The sequence below is a fragment of the Ambystoma mexicanum genome, chromosome 1p (assembly GCF_040938575.1).
Source record: "Ambystoma mexicanum isolate Mex_15411 chromosome 1p, UKY_AmexF1_1, whole genome shotgun sequence".
NCBI lineage: Eukaryota > Metazoa > Chordata > Amphibia > Caudata > Ambystomatidae > Ambystoma > Ambystoma mexicanum.
Window position 1 is genome coordinate 1105912148 of NC_090921.1, and position 24323 is coordinate 1105936470.

Here is a 24323-nt window from a genome sequence, read left to right on the forward strand (position 1 = left end):
CTGGCAGGCACCCAGGGGATGGACTTGTGGGACAGTAAATGTCTGGTTTGGCACCCAGGGAGAAGCTTGAGTATATCTTGGATAGCACCCTGACTGTAAAGTTGTCAGTGACATTAAACATGAAGCGCTGTAGTAAACTGCTGCACACAAGTATGCTTGAAGTATAGGCTTTAATCAAGGGCCCCCGGAGCACAACACAACCGGGAGAATACTGAATGCACATTCGATTCCCCTCATCATTGGAATCCCCCTACGCGTATGCATTCTGTAAGCATGCACTTCACTGACGTTCTTGTCAGTGACTACAGAACAAGCACTTGGACGTATGGTGAAAGGCAGTTGAAGCGCTTGTATGGGCCGAGGATATTGAAGCGCCTGAATTGTGGTTTTTCAACTGAGACAGCCTACGGGCTACTTGTAACTTTCCCTGGAGTATGTTCTGGCCGACAGTGAGGCACAAGAAAAACAAGCAAAAGCAACACAGTCATCTGCGTGACGGTTGGGGAGCGGAGCTCCGAGCGGCCCTGCGCTATAGCAAAACTGGTGACGTCAGCATGGCTCCGTGGGGAGTAGGCGATTGTCTGGAATGCTGAATGCGTCACTGCCAACAGTGGTGGTGACCATTGATGTTACAAACTTGTGATCACCAGTGATATGCCTTAGAGTAAGGCACCCAGGAATGTTCAGACGTTATCAGAAAGCAATCTTCTGACGTGATCAGGAAGCAGTTTACGTTGGGAGCGCTTATGAGATACTGATCCTGGGTGTGCAGTGGCAACGCGTGAATGAGCAGAGCCTGTTGCTACAGTGTGAGGAGGCAGTTGTGGGGACCGCGGGAGCTCGCGTGTGGGCTTTCTGGCAAGTGACTGCCTTAAGTTTTGCCAACGGCGCAGCGTGGGAATTTCCCCATCCGCAGGCAAGACTCTGGATGATATGTACCGCCAGGGACGTTCTGCCATGGTACAGTTAGTGCTTGCGTTTGCGTGCCACGAGTGCCCCCAGCTCTCTTGTTTGGGAGACTGGTTGGGGTGAGATGTAAACATTTTGGGAACATGTCAAAAAGTCGCCAGGAAAATGATGGAAATGTAAAATATTTAAATGGAAAGGTTTCTGCAAACATGATAGGTTTTGTTTATAAGTGTCAAGAGAGCAAGGTTAGTACTAAACATTTTTGAGGCTTTTCAGTGCTTTGCAGGTGGCTATTTTGCAGAGTGGCAGCATGGTCTCTTAATATGTGACAAGGAATTTCAGAGTACAAATTTGCATTTAAAGTAATTTTGATTGACTTATGTGCGTGCATGAGTGGCGATAATTGGATAACTGAGTATTAGGATGTGCGTTTTGAAGTCTTTTATTGATGCGGCCTAACGTTAGCTTTTAACAAACTTGAGGATTTAGGTTTCATCCTGGAAATGGCAAGATGGACTTTTAGGTTTTGAGATTTACAACTATGTGAGAGTTTCACCATATAGAAAAGTTAAACTTTCGTTGGTTTGCGATGTAAGCATGTACATGTTTAGTTTGAGGTGTGAGTAGGGCCCTGCCCACACCGCAAAGTTCTTGCTTTATGTTGTAATCATTTTAAGCGACTGCAGCGCTTGGTCGATTGGTGAGAGACTTTGGTGCACTGTCGGTGGTGATGCATGGTGTGTATGCAGCCAAGAAAGTTGTGGTGGGCTGGTCAGGAGACTCTGCAGAGCTCTAGTGTGTAGTGACCAGTTGCAGCTGGTCAAGGGACTCTGGTGTAGAGTTGGTGGTGATGCATGGGTGTATGCAGCCACGAAAGTTGTATTTGTTTAAGGGCCAGTGGTGGGCTGGTCAAGAGATTTTGGTGTAGAGGCTGTAGTGAGGCAAGGTGTGGATGCAGCCACGAGGTTTTTTGTTAGTGATCAGTGTTGGACTGAGCAAGAGACTCTGCAGAGTTGTGATGTGTAGTGACCAGTGATGACTTGGTCAAGAGGCTTTGTTGCCGTCTGTGGCGATGCATGGTGAATGCAGCTATGGCAGTTGTATTGGTGTAATGACCAGTGGTGGACTGGTCAGGAGACTCTGCAGCACTGTAGTGTGTAGTGAATGGTGCAGAGTTTGTTGGTGATGCAGGTGTGCCTGCATCCCACCTAGGATTTATTTTATTCTTCAACTTTAGAGTTACTTCTGGAATCATCCCGGATTCTTTTTTTTGGATGTTCTGGGAGTCTGGGCAACCCCAACATCTTTGTGGCATTGCCCAGCTGGTCTAGTTTAGTGCTTGGTTTTGAGGCCTCTGGGTGTCTGGCCAATACTTTAGGGCTGTGTACTTTGTGAGTTGGTTGACCGATGTGTAATTTGGTTGCTTGTGTGTGTGTATTGGGAATGGGTCAGGTGAGTGTGTGTGTTAGGTGTTGTGGAAAATATGCGCCTGATCCTTTTGAGCCTTGGTTTTATGATCTGTTTGAGATGTTTTCTTGCAGGTGTTTTAGCGGGCCACGTGCCAGCCCATATAGGAGGACATTTGTGCTCCGGTGTGGCAGTCCTGAGGTTCCCCAGTGACAGTGGTAGACGGGAGGTGTTTCGTTTTTTTAGGACGGTTTGGGCTTTGTAGTTAGTTAGCCCAGAGGGGCAGGTTAGTTCTCCAGTGTTGCAGGCTGGTGACCCGCCAGTGACGAGTGGAAGGTGTCTTAGGTTTGTTGAGAGGGTAGTGTTTGGTGGCAATGTTGGTGTGATGCCGTTACATGGAAGTTAGTTACGCCTGTTTGGTCAGCCATTCCCTTGGTTATCTAGTTTGTTCGTGGTGCCAGAGGTTTCACAGTTATGATGGTTGTGCAAATGCATAAATTATTTTTCAAAAATTGATTAGCAGAGTTTGCTAGTTGTTTTTTGATTAGCAAACAGACCTGTTTGGTTAGCAATTTTGTACTAATATTGTTAATGTTACAAGACGTTATTTGTGCCCAAGACATGAAATGAGCAACAATACAGCAGTTATGTGTACCGATGAAATAAGACATTAGTGAGAGGAGTGAGGCCTTGCCAATTCTTTACATTTCAGCTAGACCTGCAGGTCGTGTAACTTAGTTTACCTATTCGGCCTAAGAGAAATGCATGCACTCGACCCATAGGAACGGAGGACAACATATTTAAAATGTGATTTCTGTCAAATGGTGCATGGTACTACAAACCCACTATGTTTGGCACACTGGTGCCCGCCCCCAAAGGCGAACAATGCACAGTGAAACTTGTATTTGATATTAAATGCAAACAAAGTAAATGTTAAATAAAAGTTTCAAACTTCTCCTGTAAACGCTACTCGCCCTTCATAAAATCTATTCGATTGGCCGAAAAGACTTTGCGAGCCATAGATGAGTCTGTAAAATGTAAAAGGTTAGCTGCATGAATGGACACAAATAAATAGATATGATAAAAAGGCTCTGAAAACAGTTTGGCCAGTTATCTCCCACAGGTGGTAATATATAATACAATCATAAGTATAAAGCAAATCGAGCGCTGGAGGCTAACTACAGTGTTTGGTATTTCAGTAGATCTGTAGATGTACACACTGGATGGAACTACTGATCACTACTTTGCTTAATCATCTAGTTTGTGTTGGGTATTCATTAAGAGGCAAGAAAGAGACTAAGCAGAGTGGATTGCGTAGCAGGCAGAGAATTGGGCAAACTAGGTGTAATATTGTAGATTATGGTCATCTCTCTTTCAGGGTACCTCGTATAAAGCAACAGGGTGATTAATATAGAATGTCAAGTAGTATGGATTCGCTCATGGGTTGAGCACCAGTTACAAGATGTATGCAACCTGCAGGTTACAGAGCAAGGTTTGTCATCAAAAGCATTTGAGCATGTGATCATGTGCATTTTCAAAAATGTTCACTCGTCAATATGATGCATCTGTCCCAACAAAATGAAATATAGTTGACACTATGACATTTAGATACACTAACCTAAACATTACTATAAAGCATGGAGATGATGCAGTGTTATACATTATCAATACTGTAATTATGCATTATGTAAAAACTTGCATTTTAGGAATGGAATTACATGACTATCTTTAAAAAATATATATAAAGTTGACACATACATCTTTTTGCCCTGATTACTTCTGGATTGCAATTATTTGAAAAAGGAAATTCCTGCCTAGCACTCCCACACATGCCTTTGGCACTCAGAGTAGAGGAGACAATTACTGCTGCATTTTCTCTCCATTAGCACTTGAAGTGAACAGAGAAGAGGTTGAAGAGAGCACTGAGGGTAAGAGGAATGCAGGGCGAGCTGTGCTTTCATTGAAGAGGGAAACTTAAGCGGCTAACTTTGCTACACAAGTGTCCATTTGATTAGCAAACCTACAGAATTGCATAGCAAAGAACTATGCGACTGCTTATTTTATGCCTTGTTGTGTGTTGTGCTGTTTGATTGTGATGGCTGAATGTTTTTCTGTAACGGAAGGAGGTGTTGAGGTGGGTTTTGTTTGTGAGGTGTGTTGAGATTTTCTTTGTCTGTGTGGTGTGCTTGTTGTGGTAACAGAAGGAGGTGTTGGGTATTGACTTTCCTTCCTGTGCATTTATCCTGCTTGTATGAGCTGTATGTAAGGAGTGATGTCATGTGTGGAATGTTGGCTGAAGGATTGGAATGTTTGTGATTGAATGGAGTTCCCCCTCCCAAGGCAGTTGAAAGATGTGAGCCTGGGCGGTGGGAGCCAGTGAGTTCCTATGTCTGCACTTCCTAATCTCCTATGTACCTTGATGAGACCTCCAATAAAGTAAGCTGATCAACATGCCAGCTTCACAGCGTATCATTTAAGCGTAATGCATGAAATCCTGTCATAACACATCTGCCCCCTCCCCTAGATGTGAAAGAAAAAATAACGTTGTTATATGTTGGCTCGCATCTGTCGGCAGGGGGATGCTGATTTGAGATTTGTTAGGCAGAGAGGTGAGGGAAGACTTTTCTGTAACTAGTAGCTTTAAAGTTTTTCTGCATTTGTGCATACATTTTTCCGCATGAGCATAGTAAAAATGTTAACACTGCCGGTTTCAGGAAAGGCTTCCTTCCCCTCTCTGTCCAACAAAAAGCAAAAGAGGAAGCCTCTCGACTCTCAATCGGAGGGCCGGTGCCCAATTTATCTCAATGGCATTGCGCACATGCGTCACTGTAGCATTCCACCCCACACCCCTCTCCATAGCTAGCAGAGGCATGCGCAGAACACCTCGGCATAATTGAATCACTACTCCACTAGCACTTGTGCCTACACGCAAAACACCACAGTACTAAGGTCCGTTAACAGAGCATCTCCAAGGGAATGAGTTGATGGACACACACACTTGTTTTACTAAACGCCTCTTATCAGTCCTTCTCCACAACTAAGTTATTGCAGAGGCTGTGAGCCATACAATTCAATAAAAAGGTCTTATTGTTGGGGGACTCCCTCTCCTTTCCGGCACTTCCACGATGTGGCACACACCTAGTTCTGGGACATATTCTGTTCTTTACCTGAATCCCAAAGTGCCCTCTTAAGGCTCCAACGTTTTCCTATATGGAATCTCACTGTGATCCCAGCTGTCAGATACACTCATTGGTCCTGTCATCTGCCATTCACAGCCTCGTAGCAATGGGTCCCTCCTTGACACCACACTGCCCCCTAAGGTGGAAGGTGCCTCTGTACTCCAGACAGACTGTCCAACAAAATACCAGTGATGTTGCATTTAGGTCCTGGAGGTCAGAAATGTTAAGCCCCCCGCACCACCCTGTTGGCCAGTCCACAGCATCCTGGAGGAAATATGAACAGACACAATTAAAAAACAGGCTGTGGCTGACACCAAGATGAGATCATGCTGAGGGCTATTGGTGTTGAGGGTGGGGTTGAAGCCAAACTGGTCAGTCGACTGAAAATTAACCTATATGAATGACTGAGAGGCGGCACTGTAGCTCTGATAATAGCTGGCTCAGGGCTGATGAAAGGAAGTGACTGAAGGCTGGCCAGAGGAATAGGAAGGCTGACGTTGTCCAGAGATCAGACAAATAGTGCCCCTTTAGCTAATGGTTTTTTATTATTTGATAACTTGTGGACTGGGTTACAGCGTTTGCTGACCAAATCTCTGCGTTTGCCATAAACAATGGGCTTACTGTTAACCATGATAAGACCAAGATTTTAACCATTGCACTGGTGAAAAATAATGAAGGGCAGGGCATGGTCTTTGGAAAATAAAGTAATTGGAACGGTGGATACCATGGTCTACTTGGGGTTTCAAACCAGTGTGCAGGCTGAGCTAGGAAATGTGAGAGGCCCTTTTAAATAAGGAGAAATTCTTAACTAGGCAGGTAGTGAAAATAGATAGGAAGTATGGCCGTTTCTCCATTAAACCAGCACTGGCAAGACCAGATCATCCCAAAACTAATTTATGGTTTAGAATTCGTACAGTCTAGTGTCTTTAAGGTTCTGGATGGTATCGAAACAAAAATGTGCCATTAAATTCTGAGTATACCGAACGCAATACCACTTGCAGCTATCGAATTTGAGCTGGGGTTTGTCTCAATGAAGGCATGGGTGGACTGGAAAGGAATGTTCTTGTTTTATACGCCAAATTGGTTGATCCAATCCCTGCAACCCTCTACGATCTGCTGGGAAAAAAATTATCAGTTTTAAAGAATAAAATACATTTTCTTTCTCGAGGATAGGGTGCTTCTTTTCCTGAATAGTTTGGCAATGGATAGGGCGACCTTGTTGACCAATCCACTGAGAGTGAAGAAAGCTTTTTTTGATTACGATTGGGTCTGCACTACGGACTCGCTTCACTCATATCCATCGATGCATAACTTGGGTTTCACCCATAGAAAGCGGGGTGCCTCAACTATGATTCTGCAGCAGTTTCCAAACACATTTTATCGTAATATTGTGTTGCAACGAAGATGCAATCTTCTATTGACGAAGGAGATTCTGGTAAAAAGAGGAAGGCTGCAAACTACAGACATCATCAATTGCAGATTCTGTCAGTTGGGTCAGATGGAGACTGCCCCACACCTGGTATTGTTAATTTTAAAGGACATTTGTACCGCGCACTATCACCACCGGAGTGGTCCCCTGGCGCTCTGGCGGCTCTGAAAGAGGAGGAGAGGTTGAGTTAGTGGGAGGAGGCAGGAAAAGTGCAACAGAGCACTGATGTGCAGTTGGCAGCCTCAGCCCGGTGGGTCCTTTGGCTGGGCCTGGGGTGTTTGCGGCCGTTAGTCGTCGTGTACTGTTGTGCAAGTCTGTGTGTTTTTGTTTTGGTGTTGCAATGTAGTGAAGTTTGTGCGGTTTGTTGTGCTGTAGGTTTGTAGTTGTGTTTGTTTTGGAGTTTGAGAGATGTATGCGGAGGGCGGAAATTGTTAGTACAAATTGATTCGTTGGCATTTCTATCCTCGCTTGAGGCGGTGGGCTGTGGCCTCTGTCGTCTCCCCAGGTGGGTTTCGGAGGACCCCAGTGCCTCGGTCCTGATCTGGGTCCGTCGGGCCTTGAAGGTCCCTTTCAGAAAATTGGCCCCCTCCTTTTTGTCTCCCTCGCAGCCATACCTGCCTTCCCTTCCCACTCGCAAGTGCACCTGTCAATGACCATAGCTCAGTTATTGTGATGTTTGATAATATCCCGACAGTTTCACAACCCTATGGTACCTGCTGGGAACTAAGGGGCGAGTGCGGGTATTGGGTGGGGTTAGGTGGGGTTGTTGACTCCGTCTCCATGGGTGTCGCCTGAGTTCCACTCTATACTCTGGTGCTGTGGGAGCTACCCTGTCGTGTCTGGGAGTTGACCGTGTCTGCTCTTGTTTAGTCATCCCCATTCCTTTCTGTTTCGGTTTTAGTTTGAGTCAGTGGCGTTGAAGAGCCAGGTTTTTAGTAATTTCCTAAATTTTAGGTAATCTTTGGTGTTTATTTCTTTTGGGATGTTGTTCCAGGTTTTTGCGGCTAAGTGGTAAAATGAGGTGCCTCCAAGTTTTTTCTTGAGGTATGGTTTAGGTTCCGGGCGGATGTCATTGCTTGACCTGAGGGGTCTTGTTGGCTTGTAGATTATTTTCTTTTGTAGGAATTCTGCTTCTTGCCCTGTGCATTATGCACATTGTTTTGAAGGTGATGCGATGTTTTACTGGGAGCCAGTTTAATGTTTTTAGAGCAAGAGTGATGTGTTCTCTTCTTGATAGTTTAAAGAGTAGTCTGGCTGCTGCATTTCGGATCTGTTGTAGTTTCTTCAGGAGGTATTCTGGTATTCCGAGGTAGAGGCTGTTTGCATAGTCGATTCTTGACATGATGAGGGCAACAATAGTGAGTGTTTTGTACGTGAAGGAGAGGAACGGTAGGATTCTTCTTGCCGTGTGGAGGAGGAAAAAGCATTTCTTGACTGTTGCATTTATTTGTGGTTCTAGGGTTAGGGTGTTGTCCATCATGACTCCCAGATGTTTTACTACCTTAGATGGTGTTGGTGTGGGTCCCATTTCCGTTAGTATTGGAGTGTGCAGATTTAAAAACGGTGAGGATGAGGCATTTTCTTAGCTCTGAGTCAAGCTAATAATTGGTGTGCGATAAATAGCGATTATATATGGAATAGATGTGTCAGTTTTAATTGCATCGGAGAGGGTCTTGCAGTGCCAGAATTTATTAAAGCCCTCAACCTGACAGATTCTGTCTGATGGATTCCGGAAGTCTGGGTTGATAACCCCACAATGGCAGTCTCCATGCTTACCTTACTTCATATGTTGCACTGATGAATGTTATTCAAAGTTTTAATATATTGTACCGGAAGGTTGCTTTTTTGTGTTTCTTTTGTGTGAATTATGCTCAATGAATTACAGAATGGCCTTAAAAAAAAAAACGATTTATATGATATTCTGTGTTTTTATCCCTGTATAATATTCATATTCTATGAATGAGCGAATTACTCTGTGTGGCATTTTTTTTAAGGGGTTTAGTACCCAACTTGCATTTTGGATTATTTCTTCTTCTTTCATTTCCCCCTTGGGATTTTATGTGTTATCATAGTATGTATGTACTGAGTGGATTTCTGGTTCTTGTTTTTGTAAAGGTTTGTTGTTGTTGTAAACCAATTGTAAAAAGTAAAACAAAAAAAATGCTACTGCCCCTTAAACGAAAAGGGAACAGATGGCTCACTGAAGAGGAAGCTAATTGCTAGTCATTGCAGGAGAGTAGAACGAAGGAGTTGAGGGTTCAATGTGTAGGGAGGATATGACTTTAGGGATGTTTTCATGTTTCCCTTATTGCTGCCTTAACCCGTGTAACATTTTTGCAAAATAATTCTGAATGGAAAAGTAGGAACATGACTTTACTATAGAGATTTACACTTCGGATGGACTTCACCTTTACTGCCAAAGGTTTGAGTCGACGTATACGCATTTGTTTTCACTCTCTATCTCTGGTTTGACGTGCATTTCGGTTGGTGACTCTTAGAAGTCTTTTGGTAACGATCAACGTCTTTGCACCACTGTCGCTAAGGATTAGAGCTACAGTACCAGAATGCTATTCTCTTGGTGGTTCTTTGATAGTTATGTATCATTGCACTGCTGTGCCTAGGGTTTTACAACCACCATTTCCAATATTCATTTCTTTCGTGTTTTTGTTCATTCTGTGAGTTTCTGGCATTTGTAGAACCACGTTTTTCGAGTCTCTTTACTATTTTGTAATTGTTGTCATGTCCTGTCTGCTGATATGTACATGAAGGAAAGAGATGTTGTGCCCTGTGTATGGAGTGATTGTACGAGTGACATAGCCATGTCATTTAATATGAAAGGCTCTAGAGTGCTGCATCGATGAATGTTCGATGCGTGTTAGTTGGTGCCTGGGAGTTAGATTATGACAGTATACCGTGGATGATGATCTACCCTTTTTTAAAGTAAGCATAAAGACGAACCTAATATGTTAGCGTAATCACTGCAACACAATGAGTGAAATGAGTAAAACAGTGAGCTTTCTTTGTTCATTTTCACTTAATAACAGGTGCGCCGAGTACGGGGGGCTCCGCGGCCCGAGCCCCCCCCCCCCGGCAAAATCAAGTCTGGCTGAGCGCCCCCCCCCCAGCCGAAGAGAAGTGTTGCATCAATGGCCCTTTCCATCGATACTCCATCACTTCTCTCTGGCCGGCAGTGTTGCCAACTCCTCAGGAATAAAAGTAGCTATTGGCCGTCCAAAAAGTAGCTAGAAGTAGCTAAGTGACGTCATTACCCAATTTGCATAATTCACCAGGTGCATGATGGGTGATTGCCGAGGGCATGGTTGTTATAGCCTCTCATTGAGCCTACCCCTTTTTTGTAATTCAAGTCCGAATGCACAGATGCAAACTCATTACATCCATATGCAAATGCAGTAGTATTTTGGTTGTTATTAATATAATGGCTTGCACGTTCTGTTGTAGCTTCTTAAACCTGTATCCAGAGTAAGGTGCTGGGCAAGGACGTTCTCCTATTTGTCAGAGCGGGAAAGCCATTCCACACATGCACGGCCATATAACCAGTGTTGCCAGCAAGACGACTTTCTTTGTATTTAGCGAGAAAGCACAGCCCCACTTTTTTCTATTGGTTTGGAAACTTGAGTAAATGACACAAGTCTCCAAACCAATAGAAAAAAGTAGCTAGATTTCTCGCTAGCCGCTTTTTCGAAAGAAAAAAAAAGTTGCCAGGGGGCTGTGCTTTCTCGCTAAATATAGCGAGAAAGTTGCCAAGTTGGCAACACTCCTGGCCGGGTATAATCGCGAAAATGTGCGATTAAGCCCTCCCCTCTAGGACTCATTGGTGTATGGTCCTGGAGGGGAGGGCTTGGAGCATCGGTATTCAAACTGTGGAGCGCGTCCCTCTGGTGGGCAGCAGCCTCATGCCCAGGGGGGGGGCGCGCATCCACAGTTTGTGGGGGAAAAAAAAAAAGGTTAAATGACCAAAGGGTCGGGCTGTTGCTTCATTAACAAGCAGCAGATCGATCCACGGCCCCTGCAACACATGCTTAGTGCGACAGGGGCCGGGCCTTTGTGAGGTCTCAGGCTCCATTAGGAGCCTATTAATGAAGACAAAAGAAAAAGCACACACCTTCTTTTGCCTTGATGATGGTCATGGCGGCAAAAGAATGTGTGTGCTTTTTTTTGTCTTCATGAATAGGCTCCTAATGGAGCCTGAGGCCCCACAAAGGCCTGGCCTCTGTAGCACTATGGGTGGTAGCAGTACGGTCAAATTGGTCCCTGGCAAGGCTGAGTACGTCCCAGGGGAGTAAGGGCCGGTTTGAAAACATTTTTGGGGAAAAATTCATTTTTTAAAATTTTATTTTTTATTCTTCAAAAACCTTTCATCCTTCTTGGGTCGATATGAGTACCAACACAGGTTGGGTGATATTGTATGCATATTTGTTCTATAAAAAAGAGCTTAAGGGTAAGTGCTATATAATACCATATTATCATGTGGCCTTGGACGTCTGCTTGGAGTCGCAGTAATTTGACAATATGGATCTATACACACAGATATTAATGATACGTATGGTGATCCATTATTGTATGAAATGTATATCACTTTAGTGAAATCATAACCATATTTTTCGTAATGTAGTTTACTTAGGAACAATGCTATTTGATGCCACTTCCTATTTTGTCAAGGGGTGAAAGGTTGCGTTTCATCGCTTCCCGGGATGTCACTTTGGTGTGGGGTCAAATTACATCACTTTCGGTGATATCATCAGAGGTCAAGTGTCGTGAGGCGAGGGGTGGGCCACTTTTTTGAGGCGACGGGTGGGCCGCTTTCTTTTGGGTGACCGGGCCTATTTCTTGTCCCAGTCCAACCCTGGGTGGTAGCAGTGGTGTGGAACTGCCCACGTTTCACAGAAGTGCTAGAACATATTTGGGCACAGGCACCTACTGTTTTACAAATTAAGCACTTGGTATACACATGCAGTTGCAATTAAATGTTAATTAAAAAAGTATGCCCTCGAGAGTATGCTATCACAGAGAAACGGGGACCCCAAAGCCAGTTCAACTACCCACTCCCAGGTGTGCTACTGAACAGGTAGATGTAAGTCGAGAGCCAACTAACCTCTTTCTCCTATCTGTGCTACTGTACCATACAAATAAGGGTGAATCGCTCTCCTGCAGCCTCTCTCCCATTCATCGATTTTTGATGATTTACTGGTGCAGTCACAAAAAAAAGATTTTTTGGGGGTTCATTTTGTTTACAAAAGTAGCGCATTGCTAAAACCCCCTGGCTGCCAGTTCATTGTCCTTGGAGCGTCCCATGCTCCCTACCCCCTGAGAGCCACCAACCTTGGGTGCTGTTTTATAAGAAATGAAAGACGCAGACAGAACAATAACTGTGCGAGTCAACTGAGAGATGAATGCACTCATGCTCCATTCAGAGAGATGCTTTGAAAATGTAGCTCTGACAAATCGGAGAATCGGGGGGGCAAAGAAGCACTGCACATCTCCGCTCCCTCTTCATGGGTTTACGGTTGCCACCTGAAAGGTTGCCAGCAGCTAACCTGCCATCCTGTCCCAGCTCCATGCCTCGTGTGCTATTCCTTGGTCAACCAAATCCTGTGAACTCAGAAGTCTTTTTGCCGCCCGTTCTGAACGTCTGTTTCTTGCACTAGTGCTATTAACTCGTGCAGCTCCAAGGTATAATATTAACAACCATTGTTTGTGGGTAAAGGGCCGGCATAAAGTCTCTATTTCAGAGCCAGAGTCAAATGATAAGGTGCTTGTGGCAGTATGGAGTTCCAGGCCTCTGTTTGGACGCCGGGTTCTGCAACCTTTAGCTCTGCAGATGTGTTGTACTACAGTGCTCATCAGCCCCAGCCAGCATAGTCAATGGTGATGGATCATAGGAGTCGTAGTGCAAAACATCTGGAGAGCCACATGTTTAGGACCCCTGGCTTTAAGGAATAGGAAGTAAAGTAACAGGAGTATGACGTTCCTGGATCTACATGGGTAGAATAAAAGTAGACTAGAAGATCAACAGCCTGGGGGCATCAAGTTTATGTAGGATGGAATAGTGGGGGTCTGAGTCACCTGAGGAGACGTGGATATCTTACAGGTCTGACACCTGTTAATCCTCTTTACAATAAAAGACAACATGGAGAGAGGTGATGTCTCTGTGTGGCCTGTAAATCTGCCAAGATGCCACCAAACTGTACTACCATTACTGCCACTTGGTCTGGCGGTATTACTGCTGGATTACAAGTGGTGGTAGGCAGTGTTAGTCCCCATTAATTGGAGTCCATAGGACTCCATGGTGGATTTTAGCAGTGTTACTGCTGGTAGTAATTTTGCTGGTGGTAATATCCCAAATTGTTCTATTTTGGGCGGTATGGTGGAGGAAATACCTCCAGCTTCTTGCTGGAGGATTTTCCTCCACCTTTGCCCTCAAACTCATAGTTGGGCGGTGTGATAATGTGGCTCTATACGGTATTACCAGTGTTGCCAGTCATAACTCATTTACCTCAGCAATGTATTCATTTCTCTGTTTTTTGTCCTGACGCTTAATGTGTGATTTGCATTACAAGCTGTGTGCCGCAGACTGCTTCCACTCTAAGCAGGGGAGAAGTTAGGACTGTGGGGACTGAGACAGCAGGACTTTTCAACCTTTTGACACAAGGGGCCTTCACTGAGTCTTGGGCGGGGGGGGGCTTCACCTCCCACGGGATATGGTACAGTATAATTACCTCATTGCTTTCTAACACTGGTTCCTCTACATCAGCCTCTTGCTGACATAGAAGGGTTTATAGCTGTTCCGTGGGCATTCAGTGGTTAAGATCTATGCTGGCTTGCCATCTTGTGATAAACGGCAGCTATTAACCTTAAATTTGTCGCCATTGCAAGTCTCACTTCTCCCACAGCAACAGCAGAGCCCGCTTACCAGTGCCTGATAATCCCAAAATTCTCTGTAATTTTATGCGAAGCTGCATTTTATTTTTATAAGGTTATTTTACTCACTGAATGCTGATCAAGTGTTGTAAGTCTGGACTTTATTAACAGTGTGCTTGTAATTGCAGCATAAGCACTCTTTACTATCTAAACTAGAGGTGTGTTTACAATGTTGATTGTTCCAAAATACGTCTCCTAGTGTGCTGCTTTGGGTCAGGTGGCCCCCTTTAAGCTGTAAACAATAATACATTGTATAGTTGACATAGTATATGTGATTTGTGTATTTTAAAAATGAAATTAAGACTTCTAGAACTCACCACCCCAGAAACTCCCAATCCCACCTTTGGGGGCATTCCTTTGGACATGGGGAACACAGAGGAAAGAATGAATAAAAAAAGTATTTGCCTTCAAGAGGAAGCTAGACCTTTGCAAAAGAACAGTTGGAGCTGGGCAAGCCACCTAGCAACATTAAGGTCCAGCTTTGATGAATACTTCCCTGAAGTAAATGCTGGCATTAATGACTGGGTGATGCAGACTTTTCTGGCAGAGGAGGTGGTGCATTATCCATTTGATGCCCAGGAAGAGCTGATTGAGGTTCCTCTGCAATCTGAATTTAGGAACATTGCAGTGGGTGAATTTTGACTGAAGGTAATCCTGGAGTATCCTACGTTGGCATGGTCTGCTATACAGTCACTCTTACCCTTTGGGTCTGAATACTTGTGCGAAATAGGCTTTTGAGCATTGGCTTTTTTACTGACTCCTTCATTTTATGAATAAGGGGTGTTTCAAATGAATGTTGAAAACCCGGAAAGTGGGAGTTTTTAAAACATGGAGACAACCATGGCTACAACATTTAGACGCGAGTGCTTCCATCAGTCACTCGGGTGCAGGGTGAGCCTGGGTAACTGCTTTTTAACATTGTACACTACTTTACCAGAATTTCTGGTAAACTACAATGTTAAAAGCAGTTAACACTCTTCCCCCTCCCCCCCCCCCAAGTCTGAAACCACACTTGATTGCCTTATACTTCAGCCAGGATTGCATTGTACTTCAGCCAGGATTGCATTACACTTCAGCAGCACATCTGATGTGTCCACTGAAAGGTTTAAGATTAATCTACATCCCTAACTCTATCCGATTACCCAGAGGTAACATCTTAGCAAATGTCACTTGTGGCCGGCCAATCTACAGCAGCACTATTGTAAGTTTGAATTGTTGATGTTTTACTGAACTATGGCACCACACATGTCTTGCTTGGTACTTTTTAATCGGGAAACATCTTTACTTCTCGTTTCCCTTGAATTGGGAACTTTTCTTTTTGGTGGTGGTGGTGGTACTCCACCTTGCAGCTGTACCTTCTGTTTAGCAAGCATTTGATTCTCCCATCCTAGTTGTGTTGCTGGACGATTGTAGAGGGGTGGAGTAGGGGCAGTGATGTCTTACTGGAATGCAACTCGAGGGCTTAAATCTCCTTCTTTCTTGACTTTAGTATATGCAGTGCATGCTAGCCAATGTTTCCACTGTTCTGCGATGCGCGCGCCAACACCCGCCACCTGCGCACCGTTGCACCAAGTTGGCGACTACATGCAAATTTGCGGTCATATAACTGCCAGTGATATCACTTCCTGTATTTGCCCCCCCTCTCCACTCCCTGGAAATTCATAAATCGGCTCCCCTGCTTATTAACACTACTTCTGTATGGTTTCCGAAGCCAGGGTATAGCAAAGTATTTTTGACTGAAGTGCAAACTGCACCTACAAGAATACTTTTTGCTCATTCTGCTTTGAAAAGTAGAGGCTGTTTATTTTGTGAGGTGCGTTTTACGCGCAGTTTCTTTGCTTGCTGACCAGAACCTAGTAACAAATTACCGCGGACTCCCAATTGACACGTATGCCTCTCTGCTTTTAAGACTGCTGACAACATGCGGTACCCAGCTTTACAACTGTTTTAGAACGTTTCCATTACACAAATGACACAACGGGACAATAATCTTATTTGTTGCACTTCATATGCGAAACGTGATTATATGCGGGTGACCAATAAAACTTTGATATAGTTTGCATTGAGCGCAAGTCCCTTTAAATGGTATGGTTCATGGCATTTTTTGTCCAGGGGCATCGGGTTCATATTGACAAGTTTACTTCTTACACCCCTAGATGTGATCTTTGGACCCACTGTCTACCTATCATTTTAAGATTCGCAGATCTGAGAAAATAGAAGATGCGTATTGATTACTTCTGGCAAGGGTGTTGACTGACCCCTTGCTTATCCTCCTAACGTTATCTGACAATGGGACGTTCATCCAGCTTCTAAAACACATTTTGCAACATTGAATGCCGTTTGTGCACTTCACACTAAATTCTCTGCAGACACTTGATACACTGCAGTTTCTTCAGCACCTGCAGGAACTTTAATGTTGACGCTCGTGATCTATAGGAATCTCATAACGTCCCAAAACCCAACCCAGGCAGGAGCGTCACATTTCATGTCCTTGAGCAGCAAAGTCAGTTTGTCTCTTGCTTGAATGTAAACCTGTTTGTTTTTCATATGCTTGTTTACTGAGCCTTATTGATAAGGATGTGGTTGCTTACTCGCTGAGACGGCTGGAGGCAGAGATATTTCAAAAGTGTGGTAAATGTTTATTTTTGTTCACAGAAGACGGCTGTGGTGCAGAAGCAAATTCAACAAACGGTTGGGCAACCACGGCAATAAAAAACAAAATTTACAATTAACTCCCACTTGAAAACATCTCCTGCAGAACAAAAGAAGAAATGTCCGAGCAGGTATCGCATCGGGTGAGCATTTATGCGTACATTAGCTGTTAATGTTGCAAAGCTTACACTGTGTGTTCAAAGAGGTGTACTTGCACAATGCGGAGTGTAAATAAATCTGCAACACTGTTCAGAATGATTGAACGGACTGCATCACACTACATAAACATATTGTGGCACAGCAACCCTCTCTAATACAGTCAGCAATTTGTAAAGTTTTATATAACTCTGCACAGCGATCGAAATGGAGTTTATAGGCAGGAGCTAAAATGACAGCACATCACCCAGTGAACACGGAGCTAGTAACGCACAGGGAGCATCACATTGAACTTTTAAATTAGATTAAAACAATACCACTTTCCCAACAAATACAAGGATGCCTTCTATTGGCCCCTGTTAGGGCAATTTATCTTTTCTGTGCTAATTTCCTCCCATCTTGGAGAACCCCAGCTCTTTTGCTGGACTTAGGACTTTAATTTGTACTCCTGAGAGAGTGAGAAAAAGGCCCCACTCACATGTGTTTTTCCCTGATTAGGATTTTATGTTTTCACTGTTTTTGGAGTCTAACAAACTCCATAGACATCTGCTTTTTGTATAGTGACACACAGCACCTTCAGTGCAATGTCACTGATAAGTCCTTTGGATTTCTGTTAAGGTTTAAATACCTTTTCTTGGGTGAACTGCTGTTCCCAAGAATAGTAAGGTGACATTGATCTTACCTTTTTTCCTTTTTGTAGGTCGAGCACCCACCATCTTATGTGGAGTGCTGGGGGGTTACTTAGTATCCCCATATCCTACTTTCTCATGTAACATTTATTTTGTTACCCTCACTACTTTAAATGGCTGGTGGCAGTGGTTTACATTTTGATAACATTGTGCTTTTCTACCGCAGGCTGAACCGTCAGCTGCAGTACAGCACCTATCTGTGTCCTTTTTATCAAAATGGCCCGTTTTCTTTTTTCGCTATTTTCTTTGTGAGGTCTTCTTAGCTTTTAGTCTGTGAGTTGAGACATATTTGAGCCCTTTGTCTTTTTCCCTTGGCGTGCTTCAGCCCTGAAGCCCGCCCCTGGCTCCAGTGTGTCTGGAAGGGCAGAAGCGAGGAAGGTGCCCTAGGAGTGCCTGCACGAGACCAGTCTTGATTGGCCAGCTGGCTGTCCTAAAAGGACAACCACCCTGCTGTGTGATTGACAGCACAGGCTGTGAATGAATGGGAAACTTGCTTAAAAGGTGAAGCAGAAATCGTGAAGGGAAGCCCATTGCAACCTCCTGGACCTTGAAGTACCAGTGAAGCCCTGCTGCTGTGTTGACCTCCTTTTTCGACTTCTTCCCTTGGGTTAATGGGACCAAATAACCCGAGACAAACTCCACTTTGACGCCATCCCTGACTTCTGTGCCTCTCCGTTGCCGCAGAAGCCCAATGCCGGGGGTCGAGTGTTAATAACAGAGTGCAACATCTGCCGCCGAACAAATCTGGCCGAAAGCTCCAGGAGACTCCTAAGGACACTCCAGAAGCAGGAAATGCTGGTCCAGAGCCCCCTCACCAGAGTCTAGGACCAAGGGAGCAAGGAAAGTCCAACCAAAGTTTTGTTTTGCATCAGTGCTGTTTGCGAAGTGCTGAAACCGCAAAGTGCCGTTGAATCGAAGAGAGCCTGTAACTGTTGACGACCTTCCAGAGTACTGCCGCAGGAGCCCTCCAGATGTCCTCCCACTTGTCCCCACGACTGATTCTCAGTAACCAGGGTCTGCATGGCTGTAGCAAGGTGACATCCAGCTGGACCACTTTTCTTCTATCCAGAGGTACTGTTTGGGCTTGGGGGGGGGGTACTTACCTTCTTGCCTTTAGCCGTGCTGTCTCACTTGAGATTTGCACTTGCTTAACTTTCTGAGTTGACTTCAACTCCCTTTTTCACAGGCTTAACAGCTTGTGTTTCTGCAGTGATTTTCTGAACTATCTGCCTTTGTGAAAGACTTTTCATCCAAGAAGTCCATCAGAACTATTGAATTTGTCCAAATGACTTTGGCTGTCCTGGCTCCCTAAAGGCACCTTTTTGAATCCATTGACTTTGGCATTGCGTGTCCCTCATAGGTTGACATTTGTTGAACCCTTTTTCTGCTGGGAAAGGCTTACCTAGATTTGAGGATTCCAATTGTCCTCACATTTATAGTAAATGTTCTAAACTTTCAATTATAGTAAATGTTCTGAAACAGAGTCTTAAAAAGTATACTGGTGTTGTATATTAATGCAATACTTGTTATTGAAGTCACATCAGGGTGTAGGAGAAAAGTAGAGCCAACATCTTGCTGCACTCAGACTTGATGTGTAATCTTAACTTGTCTGCCATTCTGTAACTCCTACTTGCGCAGTATCTGGTAAACATTTCAGAGGGGCAGTAGAATCTAAATCAACTCGCCCAGCACTGGAAGGTTAATTGTATGATATATAGGGATGACCCTTGTAGTTGGATAGGTTGAAAAAGCAGCAAGATCACGGGAAGAGGAGAAGTTGCCCATGTAAAGACTGGAGGGGGGCTATCTGTACTTCTGCCCTCTATATGGCAGAGTAAAGGCACAGAACACCCACGGCAAGGTTCTCTATATGGTAGCTTGGATGAGCAGCCAAGGCTTATGCTCTCGGGAAGTGATGCAGGCTGGTTCTTAAGTACAGTGAGTCCCCAAACTCCCACCAAGGAATGTCCACACACTATGTTATGTGCTGACACAGTTCTTCATATACAAATACGGTTTAGAGGGAGATATACACAATTAATAACACACTTTGTAATCTGCTAATTCTAATATGGCAAATGCAGACAATGTCTATGTGGCACAACACTTGGCTTTAGATTCCTTTAAAATGCATCAATTGCTGACAGTTATAATGGCATAAAAATCATACAGCAAGGTGTAACTGCATAGATCATAAGGACGGCAGGAAGGTTAGGTTAAACAATGGCAGAATGCTTCTTTTGCTACCAAGACACAATTCTGAGTGAGGACCCCCCACCGCCCCCGCCTGGCCAATCTGTAATAAAAGTACTATCAAGCCCAGTCCATAAATGTTTAATCAGTCTTGTTTCCTTGTTAAAAACTACCCCAGTGTACCTGAGATAGAAGAGTTTCTTTGATGGTTCGTCGACTGATCCCTCGAGGGTGGACTCCCTTTAAAGCAGGAGCCACTGGGTGTCGAGATTCCTTGAAGAAAAGTGAACACTGGTGTTGAGACAGTAACCTCGACTCTCGCGGTGCTCTTCGATGATCGTTTGTAGAAGTCCTGGGAAGATGAGGTGCGCTGTCCATCTCGATGCGAAGTGTTAAGTGCTGCAAAGAAGACTCAGTGATGATGTGGACCCGTCAGTGGGAGTCTGTGTCGTGAGATGCTTTGGCGGTCCTCTGGCCTGTCGGTACTGCAGCCTCAGCACGTACATAAGGATAGGTTCGGCGATCGGGACTCTACCACGGGCAGGACCTCGGATCTTCACTCGGTCAGTGTCCTCAGGACGTCTTTGTTGGCTTCGGGTGGCGGGAAACCCACCAGCGGACTTTCCTCGGCAGCCAGCGACCTCGACTTTCTCTGGTGGGACAAAGTGGTCGACGGTGATGGCAAGGGAGCCCTCTGTCAAATGTTCTTAGGCAAAGGTGGAGCTTTCGCGGCTCTGGTCGTCGAAAAGCACAGCGTCAATGTGTCCGTGCTTCTGGTTGACGCACCTCGACTGGCTTCCAGCGGTCACGGAAATCTTCGAACCCTGGTTGACATCAATGGACTTCGATGGCCTCGATGTCCTGGCGCTTCTCTTTAGGATTCTCGGCGGACCCCTTCTCCGATTGACAGCCTTTCGTACCTGCCTTCTAGGGTGCCTCGATGAAGAACAGCAGGTTTTACACGTTGGTCCTTCCTAGCTCAGGGATAGGTCTCCTCGCCAGGTCCTCTCTCGGATCAGTGCTCGATAGCGTTTAGATTTCATCAAAGGAAATGCAGCTGCAATTCTACTTCCAGCTGGGCTTCAAGGATGAGCTTCAAGTTTCAACTTCAGCTTCTGAACAAATTGGTAAGAGAGAGGTCCCCAAATATACACATCTGTCTGTCATTCACTCTGGTTGAACCAGGCTCAGTCAGCCAATCACACAGAAGGGCATTCACGCAGACAGGTAGCCAATCAGGCTCACAGACATTCAAGCCACTCACTTCCACCCAGACACCCATAACAAGAAATGTGAGTTGGGGCACACACCCAGCCTTTCAGCATGCCACACTGCATGCATTTCAGTTTCAGGCAGGGCTGTCTCAGTTATTGTGTCGCACACACTGAAACCAGACCCCCATAACATAGAATTCATATTGGTCACACACTCTATTAACACAGGTCACACCCCAAGGGTGTACCCACAACATACAGTCACTGGGAAGGCTCCAGCCAGTCTGGCCTGGATTTCCCCACAATACCATATATGGTTCTACCACTCAACAGCCAGTCAGGGGAAGGGACAGAGTTTGGGCTTCCCAGATCTTTGGGAAAACAAGGTAACGGGTAATAGAAATCAAGAGGCCCCAGGGGCCATCTTTCCTTCTATCAGGAATCCACTGATACCTAAGGCAGTGCCTGGGTATCCCAAAATGGAGGGTACTTGGAGCTCCTGTCATGTCGGCATGGAGCTGCCACCAGCCCATACCATGCTCTTTGGGCAGCACACAGTTGCCCAAAAACCTACACTAGTAGTACAGGGTTGTACCCCTCCTGCATCCCCCCAACCGATGGGTGCCATAAGGGTATCCCAAGGGTCTCCGTTTCCCATGACCAAAAAGAGGAAGAGCTGCACTGCCAGGAGTCCTACTAAACTCCTGTGCAGAAAACAACACAGAGCACGCATGATAAGGGATTAGAGGACAAGGACATGGAGGCCCTGTCCCTCCAATGCAATTTCCAGCATCACAGCCCACACCTCGTGTATTGACTAAGAGTTCTATATCACACGCTGGATGTAGAATGGGAGAGAGTTCTTACCCTAATTAGGGAATTCAGTGTTGGCCAAATTGATTCTGACACGAATTGCCAGATACATTATACTTTAATTTAATATGGTGGAATGCATAGTTCTTGCCAACAATGACCTTAACAGCAGATACATCTTGTACTGTCTGATGACAGAAATTAACCGGAATTTACTTGCCGGAATAAATATATCTTAATTCACCACGTCCTTGCAGATAATTGGTCCCAAGCCCCCTTGGGCTCTTCAAATACATGACGTAGCAGTAACCCGACTGCCTAGCTACACCTTGCAACCTGTGCCAACACTGAATTCCCGAATTAGGGTAAAAACTCTCTCCCATGCTAAATCCTATATCCACGGGTGGCATACTTCAATATTTTCACCCAATATGTGACACAAGGTGTTCCCATTCTACAATTTCCATCTTATGAGGTATCAACTTTGCCCTAATCACAGAATAATGCTGCACTTGGTCTCAACACCAAAACGATCACACCCACAGGGCCACATCTGGTTACCAAGGTTATCCAAGGCATACATTTGTGTTTCAAAATTGATTACAGAGGATAACAAGGATGCAACGCGCTGGTCTTGGAAGCAAGAACACACAGGGCAACAGAGTTTTCGGATCCGAGCTTAGAAACCGGGTACAGGATTAGGCACGTTATAAAAAAACAATTCAATAAATTAGTCAAAATTGCTAAATAATTTTATTTTGATTAGCAATCCAACATATACAAGTAACAAATGTGTATGTCCCTATTTCCGTATGGGCCGGCACAGTACATGTGATCCCTGTGCGACAATACAGGGCCTGGGCCCCTTACCTCGACGCTAGAGCTAGAGGTATGGATGGAGGATGTCTTAGTTACACATGTTATCGAACCCAGGCAAATGGCCTTGCAAATACTTAACATCCTCTAAGCTATTAGCAGAGCATTTCAATTGGATGCTCCTTATTAGGAATAGCCCATTGGAGTAACCATTTTTCCTCATAAGTGTTCTTTCCACGTTTCCTACACATAATATGTAATAGCAAGCAGCATGATTGTTTCAAACATTGACTGCAAGAAGGTGACCTTATCATGCAGTACTTTTTGTTTTGTTCTAAGTCTTGAATCTACATATGCAAACTGGAACTTAGTTTTCCATTTAAAAAAAAAAAGAAATGTGAAGGGGGAAAAATATGACAACACTTTGTCTTTAACTTTTTCTCTATGGATTCACATTGTCAGGTTTCATTTATGATTTATTTTATTTTTTTTGGTGTCATTTTCAAGAAATCGCCACAAAACGGAGAATTCTTGAAAACCAAACTTTTCTTTCTATCAACTAGAGTTGGGTTGCTGATCGATCTCCAACCCCGGGTTCACAAATTAACTAAAGCTTGTGATGCTGGGCAAATTGTTTTATTTCACTGTGTGTTATCTGCCAGAATTAGACGTCCCCACAAGCCCTTCAGTTGACATTTGTACACTGTACAAAAAAGCCTCACTCATGGTACTACTTCATGTATAATAATGACAGTGAAACTTGATATATTCCACATCAGAGTTATTGGCCTCTTTGCTTAATTATAGCACACTCTTGCTATATAACTTACCATGATCCCCTTGAGGCTCAAGTACTACCTGATGCCAATAGCTATGCAATTTAGGGGAGCCTACTTTTGTCGCACAGTGCCATGCAAAACATAAACCTACCCTCAACTGAAGGTCAAAAGTCTACATGATATTGCCAATGGAGTTTCCCCATAAACCATTAACATGCATTAAAAGAAGACTATCATATGCTCTGCACATTTGTCCTAACTCCTAATATCTGGCAATAGCAAAGCTAACCATAATAATAGATTTTGGTGTATTCATTGACTTGGCATGTACAACCATTAGAGATTCACATGCACAAGCTCCACAGCCTTAAGTGTGCGCACTCAGATTTTTGCATGCAACGCGCACACACACACGCCTTTCACATATATACACACACACACATATATATACACACACGCCTTTCACATACACACACACACACACACACACACACACACCTGCCTTTCACATATACACACACACCTGCCTTTCACATATACACACACACACACCTGCCTTTCACATATACACACACACACACCTGCCTTTCACATATATACACACCTGCCTTTCACATATATACACACACTGCCTTTCACATATATACACACACTGCCTTTCACATATATACACACAGTAGCATTGTACGTACACACATGAGAGCCTTTCACTTCCAAATGACACGGCAGTCTGAACACCATGCAGAGCTCAGGAAAGGTAGGCACAGAAGAGCTCTAGAGGGGCAAAATAAGACCATTGATTTAGGAAACAAAGTGTGAAATATAAGCACGGGGAATTTAGGGGAACTGTGACAGGACCAGCTCTGTGGCCCTGTCAATGGTGGTGGGGAGGGGGGGGAAGGGGAGCCCACCCCAACCTCCTTACCAGCAGAGGAGACGGGACATCGCGGCAGCAGAGGCGACGGAGAGCATGCAAAGTTGGCAGCATCCATGCTGAGGGATGCCACCAAGCAGCACAACATTGGCAAAGGACGCCGGAGGAGGCGTGCAGCACCAAAGGGGTGCCGCGCTAATCCCCAACATCTGCCAGCTAAGGAGCGTGGCTCCAGTTGACAGCTGGAGCCGGTGTGAAGAAAGTCCACTAACCC

The 24323-nt window shown here is 44.6% G+C and overlaps 1 protein-coding gene across 7 annotated transcripts in view; it reads left to right on the forward strand.

Annotated features, from left to right (window-relative positions):
- Positions 1-24323, forward strand: part of LOC138448702 (uncharacterized) — a 554652-nt gene that overhangs the window by 9636 nt on the left and 520693 nt on the right. For 4 of the 7 annotated variants that reach the window (XM_069604718.1, XM_069604712.1, XM_069604714.1 and 1 more), the window contains exon 2: positions 16519-16658. In XM_069604718.1, coding sequence (XP_069460819.1) covers positions 16635-16658 — 24 coding nt within the window. In that variant the 5' untranslated portion in view covers positions 16519-16634. The remainder of the gene's footprint in view (positions 1-16518; positions 16659-24323) is intronic. The other 3 variants (XM_069604715.1, XM_069604717.1, XM_069604716.1) reach the window with 1 other exon arrangement.